Below are 7,709 nucleotides of genomic sequence, written 5' to 3'. Positions count from 1 at the left end.
TCCACAAACCGTCCTGCGCTCCCCTGCCCACGTCCTCCGCAGCTGGGTCTTGGCCCTTTTGTTCTTCCACTTGCCCTGCTGAGGCAGTGCTCCAGGGCTCGGTGGACGACTGAACACGGAGTTAGATGTGCCTCTCTTCAGAGCACTTGTAAACGGCTTGTAGAAAAAGAGAAGAGCGTTGTGATTCTTCAAAGGGCAGTGAGAGGAGGTGACAGCCGACTAATCGGTCCCGAGGCAGCAGAGGGCATCAATGAGTTTGAAGATTCATCTCCAGAGCTGAATGAAAATAGCCAGACACTGTATTGAATAATTAACGAGACAGATTTCAGCTCGTTCCCTATTTTCATGTTAGCCTCGAACAAATTCAAGAAGTTTTCAGGTGTATCTTGAGGTGTTTTTTTCCAAATAATTTTGAACAATATATAAATCACAATGCTAATCAGTTGCACAGATTATGACGAGATTGCTATTGCCTGAGTGGATGCAGTGCATATATTTGCAGGTGTGGATAAAGATGATCTCTGTAAATGCACAAGTTTCAAATTGTTAATTTGAATGCAAATTTCATGGCTGAAAATTCACACCTTTGTTATGAATTTCATAGTTCACTTTGGAAATTCAATCAGTTAGCCATGACGTTTCCTCTAGTTAAGCTTATTTGGCGGAATTATTTGTAAAAATTGAGCTTGGCAAGGCAGATTTGCTTAGTAATTCAGGCAAATATTTGCAGGATTATTTTGTCACTCTCCCTAGCTCTCGGTGGTGAGGTAGAAGAATAATACCTTCTCCTAACATATTCCGTTTTTCCAGAAGAGAATCAGTGTCAGCTAGGGACCAATGCCTCCACCTTCTCTTCGATGCCTGACATCAAAACATTTGTTCAGGAGTCCTCTAAGAATAAACCCAAACTAGATACCTTTCCCCTTGTGCTCTCTGATTAATTTAGTAATTTTAATTAACGTTATATTAAGTTATCTAAATGTAGTCTCACATAGTTCTTATGCTAGAATATTAGTGAAATCCCACAGACGGCAAATAGAGGCAATGTTTTACGTGATGTGATGTAGCAAATCCCATCACAAGGCCGCTAATAGCACTGAGATATCCCAGGTCCGAGAGCTCTGCTTTAGCAGCCAGCTCAACTTATTTTCATTTTGTGAGCAAAAACAAATTTAGAAGTTCCGTCCCCTCTGAGCTCCTCCAGGAGATCTCCAGCGCTATGGTGAAGGGCCAGAAATACCCCTGAGCCCTCTTGTTCTCCATCAGAGGTCTCTTTCCATGCTTTGGACGTTTACGGTGAATGGCAAGGAGCCAGCCCCCACGGGCATGGGGTGGAGGTGGCTTGTTCTCAAGTGTTTAAAAGTCTGACAAACTGTTTGCAGTTCTAGCAGGGCTCAACACATTTCTAGAACTAAAACCAACATCTTGGATAGCAAAAATCCTCTGAACAAGGACTCTTTCTTCAACCCAATGCACAAGGGACCTTTCTTTAGTAAGCTATAAAATCGCTTACTATAAATCAATTATTTTTGTACTGATTTATTAACAGCTCTCCAGCTGTTCAGATTGGCACTTAAAAAAAATTCCTGGATGGTCCTACTGAAATTTTCAAAAGCATTTTCTCTGGAGCACTCTTGGTCCAGCCTCGCTACAGTCTTCCTTGGTAACTCACGTATTCCTAAACACTCTTAAGCTGGCAAGGAGGGAAGCACCAATCCACATGGAGTACAGCTGACCTTGTGGCGAGATGATCTTGGTATGAATTGTGTTGGGAACTTCTGTCTGGAGCTCCTTCAGAAGCCTCTCCTTGAAACCTCAGAAAAGAGTCGATCCGCCTGATAACAGCACGTTCCTTAGGATGTTGGACTGGATGTGCTCATGACACTTGGTGATGCTCTGGAGGACCATCCCCCCAGTCCCTGGCCCTGGGATTTCTGCCTCTGCGGGCACAAAAAGCACTTCAGGAGCTGGGAATAGCTGGTCTCCTGCCTTGACACCCCTTCCGTCACATAAGTTTTTTTCAGGCTTTTCCTGCATATTTTGGCTAGGATCTAAACCAACATAGCACAGCTTCGCCTTCATATCCCTGACAATTTTTCTCTGCTGTGCTTACGAAGGAGTGCCCCGTCTGCAAGAGGAGCCTACCAAGGTATTTGGTTACACCTCTGCCTGCAAAATCCAGCCTGGTAATGCCATGTAGCAGGTATCGGCCTTTGTAGACAGGGACTGTGATGGTGACACCATCGCCACTGTCCAGCACGAGTCCCCTTGTGCGGGCACAGGCGTACGGGGCTGTTACCGCCTGCAGAGTCACGAAAAGGGCGGGCAGCTGAAGCTTTCGAACATCATCTCAACCATTTTTTTCTTGATGGGACAAGGGCTTGAGAGGGGTCTCGGGCAGCAGTGCTGGCCTCTCACTCGGTTTCATTTTGAGTTCTTGTTCGTATAGGTATCTCCAAATCTTCTCCATGTCATCACAAGATGTAACTACCCCGTTTTCAATTGGGTAAGTAAAAGACAAAATGCCCCTTTTGGACTGGGCTTCTTCCCCGATATAGCAGTCCTTATGACTCACCCCAAACGTGACAAGTTTGAATTTGGGGTATCCCACAACAGTAGCACTAACCGAAGGGGGTGCCTGTTCCCCTGACAGACCAGCCTTAGGCTGTCCAGAGCCGATGGCAAAAATCCCTCTGCGGGTCCCTGCCACCGCGGAGTCAGACCTCCTGCGCAGGACGGTGCTGGCCCTGGCCAGATCCCCCAGCCGCAAATAGGCACCGCTCGGCTGAGCTCACAATCCTCCGCAGCTGCACCGGCAGCGCGGCTTCCTCCAGGGAGCCGGCAGCGGAGCATTTTGATTCCAGGCTAGTACTTGGAAGTGAAACTGGGTGTTCTTACTTCCCAGATAAATTACAGCAGAGAATCAATGGATTTTTTCAGACCCTCAGGCACAGAGGAGTGTCGGTTACAGTAATTGCATTTGCATTGATTTATATTTGGATTCTGTTTGGGGTTTTGCTGGGTTTCTAAAGGAAACATTTTTAATGAGGTAAAAAATAATGTGAGAGCTAGTTTTAGCATACAAAACCCAGATATCCCAAAGACCTCAGAGGGAAGCATCTCCCAGCAGAGGAGGTATGCTACTCCCCATATGACTCCAAGGCAGGCTGTGAGTCAGTTAAGGCGTTACTGCATCCCTGTGATTTGTGCACACCTGTAAACCCTGCAGAGGGGAAGGAGAAGGGGAAGGAGAAGGGGAAGGAGAAGGGGAAGGAGAAGGGGAAGGGACCCCCTAAATAGCTTTGGTCCCCCTCTTGCTATGTGGTGACCATCTTGCTCCCCTGAGCAGCAATACCCCAGCCACGAGGTAGAGGGTTGGAAGAGAACACACAGATAAGGCTCCAAGTGTGAAACAAGGGAAGTAGGAACATGCAGTGCTCCCCCTGGAGATGATAAACAATAAATGACTAAAGCCCCTCATTACCAATGTTTTTAATGTTTTACTTTCATTCAGGTTTTGTCAGCCAATAAACGCACAAACAGCTGTAGCACCTTTTAGGCCAGCCAGCTCTCAGCAGGGTTTCTTGCTCATGCGTTGCTGTAGCAAGCCATTCACTTGGTCTGATGTTCTCCTTAAAAGCATTTCTGGTGAATGACAGCTCCCCCAAAATCCTTGTAATCGCCCACAGTGACCCACATTTGTTTGAAAATGTCAGGCAGGTGAGGATGGAGGCCCCAATCCACACAGAGTATTTTCTCTCAGGGGGTGCAATGATCCTCACAAACATGCCAGGAGGCACTCGCAGCTTCATCTCCTTCAGGATCCGCTCCTGCAGGCCAGGGAAGAGCGTGGACCCACCTGAGAGCAGGATGTTGCCATAAAGATTCCTGCGCACATTGACATCACATTTCACAATGCTGTTGAAGATCATTTTGTGCACATCAGGAGCTTCAACTCCAATGTTTGCAGGCACGAAAAGGGTCTCTGGTACATGGAAGAGCTGGTTGCCTAGCTGGATGATATTGTTGTCAGGCAATCTGTATTCTTTCATGATTTCCTCCGGCTTTGCTTTCATTTCTTGCATAGGGTGTAAAGCTACGTAGCACAACTTCTCTTTGCTATCTCTCACAGTATCCCTTTCAGCTGTGCTAATGGAAGTGTGTCCACTCTCCAAAAGCTTCATAAAATATTCGGCAATATCCTGGCCAGCAATATCCAGCCTGGAGACAGCTTGGAGTAAACAGCGTGGGTAACACCATCCCCGCTGTCCATGACTATTCCAGTAATACGGGCCGAGGCACAGAGCGCCAGAGTTGCCTGGACTGCAATGTACATAGCCGGCACCATGAAGCCTTTGAACATGATCTCCGTCATTTTTTCCCGGTTCTGCAGAGGATGGAGGGGGGCTTCAGTCAGCAGCACTGGCCTCTCACTGGCTTTGATACTCAGCTCATACTCATAGACATGTCTCCAGATCCTTTCCATATCATCCCAGCATGTAACTATGCCATGGTAAATTGGACAATTCAAAGACAGGGCCCCCCTTTTGGACTGAGCTGCTTCTCCAATGTAACGTTCTTTCTGTCCAGCTCCCAGCATTGTAGCTTTGACTTTTGAGTGACCAACAATTGCTGTAAAAACAGACCTAGTCACCTGCGATATCTGCTTTGAATAACCCAGACCCATTGTCAAAGATTACAGCCAGGACATCCAAAACGTTGGGGTCAAACATTCTTCACAGAGTTGATGATTCCCCAGAGCGGCCCCCCAGCACTGTGTGCCCGTTCCCCTTTTACAGGCTGGTCACCATTGCTGGGGAAGTCTTCTCGGGGATGTACAGCTTGCCATTTCCAACACGTCTGCCCCCAACTACCTCACAATGGCCAACAATGCAATAATCCATTTTCCCAGCAAGTTACCTGATCCCAGGCACTTCCCTGGATATGGCCAGTGTAGCTTCTCCCTGACTCCAGCCAGAGGACTATCAAGTCTGATCCACAGGTCACGGGCCATGAATGTATCCCTGTAATGAGCCTAGGAGCGTTTTTTTTTCATCAGAATAGAAAAGCATGTAGTGCAAAATACATGAATGACAATAATTAAATTTTTCACATGTGCCTCTGGCTTATCCAAGACTCTACAAATATTTCCAATAGTTGGTGAAGATTAGGACAATTTTGCCTCCCTGTAAGTATTAACTGAATTACCAGTTTGCTTTTCTGAATAACGTCTGCATTGGAAGCAGACCTTTTTCAACGGAATCCTTTCTGATCCTTTATAGGAAACTCCTAAAAATATTTTTAAATAGGTAGAACTGCGTTTGGCACTGATTACGGCATTCTGGAGTCTTTTTTTCCTGTCCTTGTTACTTGAAGACTATTTTTTTTTTTTGTAAAATCACAAAAGAGAAACAATAATTTCTGTCTCTTGCCGGTTTAAAAAACCCTGACAGCTTTAAACAATGCTTATAATACCTTCTAGTGCTAAGAAATTCCTTCCCCTAATGAATCTATATCCTAGGCTGCTGACAAGCTGACCTGCCTGCAAATAAACAGACGTGCAGATGTCTTCCTTCCATGCTTCCCTTTTCCATTCAGCACTTTACTGAGAAGCACAAACTCCTTTTTGGAAGTTTGCTCAGAAGGATTAAAAATATCCTAGATCTTCACAACTGATCCCCATTTCACATCTAATTGTTGGGTTTTTTTTTAAATTTTGCTTCAAGAGAAGATTTCCCGAAGAAGGAAATTTCTACAGCTTTGAATCCAATCAGATCTGACAATCCAAATCCATTTACAGAGAAAATTTCCTTTAAAAAAAAAAAATAAATCACTATATAACTTCAGTTTGAATCCTTGGCTGCCAGAGTTTAATTGCTTCTCCTTGTGGCTCTAAATCCAGGGCAGCTTCAAAGCAAGGGTGGCTTCTATTAAATTTAATTACTTTTTCCTGCAGCTCGCATGGCAAAGGTGCTAGCTACTAAATGAAGGTGGTTATGAATCAGAGGCAGATTCCAAACAAAGATCTATATTAAACAGAAATGTTAAGTGTAAGCAAACGACCTCCTTGCACAGAGACGTTTATACCCCAGATGAACTACTAAAAAAAAAAGCCGTCTAACAGGGATCAGCTCTGTGTATGTTATTTCCATTCTGCTTAGATTCCAGACGTGTTTGTGTTAAATGCCCCTCTCTCCATTTTAGCAGTTTCTCTAATCCTCTTCATATTTGTGTACATGTATTTCAGTGTGTGGCACACTTGTTTTCATGCATGCTACTATATTAATGTCAACAGGTGTCCTAATCATTTAAGAGGTTGTTATATGCATCACACTAGAAGCCCCATTTAATCCTGCGTGGTCTGCGTGCAGCTTACAGCGAAGCACTCCGTTTTGAACATGCTGTTGAGTACTAAAACAAGGGAATATTGACTGTGATTATTAAATGGCAGTTGAACGTAGACACAGGAATGCTCATCTGTTCCCTCGTATTGGTTCTGTCATAAATCACCTTAAAAAGGGCATGTGTGAATTAACATTGCTACTACAGGGTTTGTAATAAGTGATATTACTCTTTGTGTTTAGCTGAAGCACTGCAAATTGAACTCATAGAAGAGACAATACGAGACATCAAAAATCTCTCGTGCTCACCTGGCAGGATAGCTTACACCGGTATGACAAGATCTCATTCAGGAGTGGAAAGGCAGCTCATTTTCGGAGCGCCGGTCTGTCTGTGGCCTCTGATGTTTGCCAGAGGCTGCCAGCTGCGGAGAGACACATGAGGAACTGGACTGAGATGAGCAAATCCATTCCACGCAAGCCGCTAACGTCTTGCCTAGACGGTGTCCACTGTTTGTCACCTCTTAATAGGGTGGAATATGAACTCGAAGCTGAGAGGCACATTGGAAACGCAACAATAATGTAATTCCCACAAGATACCAAATATAAACGAGGTCTGTCTCACAGACATCAGATTGTAAAAATTCATAGAGAGTTAAACGTGTTGTTTATAGGCCAGTCTTGCTTGCTTTATATGTCAGTGCTGAGCACACAGTTTCACTTACCGGCTTACGCATGTCTTTTTGCTTTATTGACCGTGTCGCCTGCACAGAATTGATCCCCCCAGGCAAACCAGGGCTCGCCCCTTCTCCATAGCCGTCCTCTGTCCAATTACTTCTGGAGACAAACGTGTAGCTCAGGGCAGATTCTGAGTGAATCAGGCCAGACCGGAAAGCACTCGGAAAAGGGTGATGAGCTTTGGAAGGTCTGAGTTTACCTGGGGTAAAACTGGAGGGAAAAGGGTCGCTTAGCTCTTAGTCTGTATGCGCGTGATAAACCCCAAGGGCCTGACTAATGTGTAACACCTGTAGCAGCAGGGATAAAGGTCTTTCCACGTCTAGAAAGCATTACCAAAAGGAGAGACGAGTAGAACCAGAGACTGAGGGGGAGATGCTTCTCTCCATGCCTTTCTACACCAGATTATTTTGATATCTTCCCTGTTCTTCCTTTGCATTTGTGTGGGTCTTGTCATCCTCAGCTGCCTGTTTTCTGGATGTAAGCTCACTCCAAGCAGGCACAGAACAGGGCAGCAGTTGAGGCGATGTGATTATAGTACGCCAAATACAGGTGAAACCCCAGAAATAATAACGCTTCATCAGAGAATCCCTTAATGAAATCCACGCAATCATGATTTTTCCTGTTTCACAGCAA

At 45.2% G+C, this 7,709-nt stretch overlaps 1 protein-coding gene and 1 pseudogene across 1 annotated transcript; both read right to left on the bottom strand.

Moving 5' to 3' along the window:
* Window positions 1–1,608: 1,608 nt before the first annotated feature.
* Window positions 1,609–3,195, bottom strand: LOC104261089 (uncharacterized; annotated as a pseudogene).
* A 438-nt stretch (window positions 3,196–3,633) lies between these two features.
* Window positions 3,634–4,733, bottom strand: ACTRT2 (actin related protein T2). Its single transcript, XM_009817006.2, is given in 4 exon segments — window positions 3,634–3,710; window positions 3,713–4,234; window positions 4,237–4,649; window positions 4,651–4,733. Coding segments are annotated over 4 exon segments (1,095 nt in total).
* Between the last annotated feature and the right edge of the window lie 2,976 nt (window positions 4,734–7,709).

Source organism: Gavia stellata, chromosome 27, assembly GCF_030936135.1.
Source record: "Gavia stellata isolate bGavSte3 chromosome 27, bGavSte3.hap2, whole genome shotgun sequence".
Taxonomy (NCBI): Eukaryota; Metazoa; Chordata; class Aves; order Gaviiformes; family Gaviidae; genus Gavia; species Gavia stellata.
The sequence above is the reverse complement of the archived record's forward strand: the minus strand, read 5'-3'. Positions and strand labels throughout refer to the sequence as shown.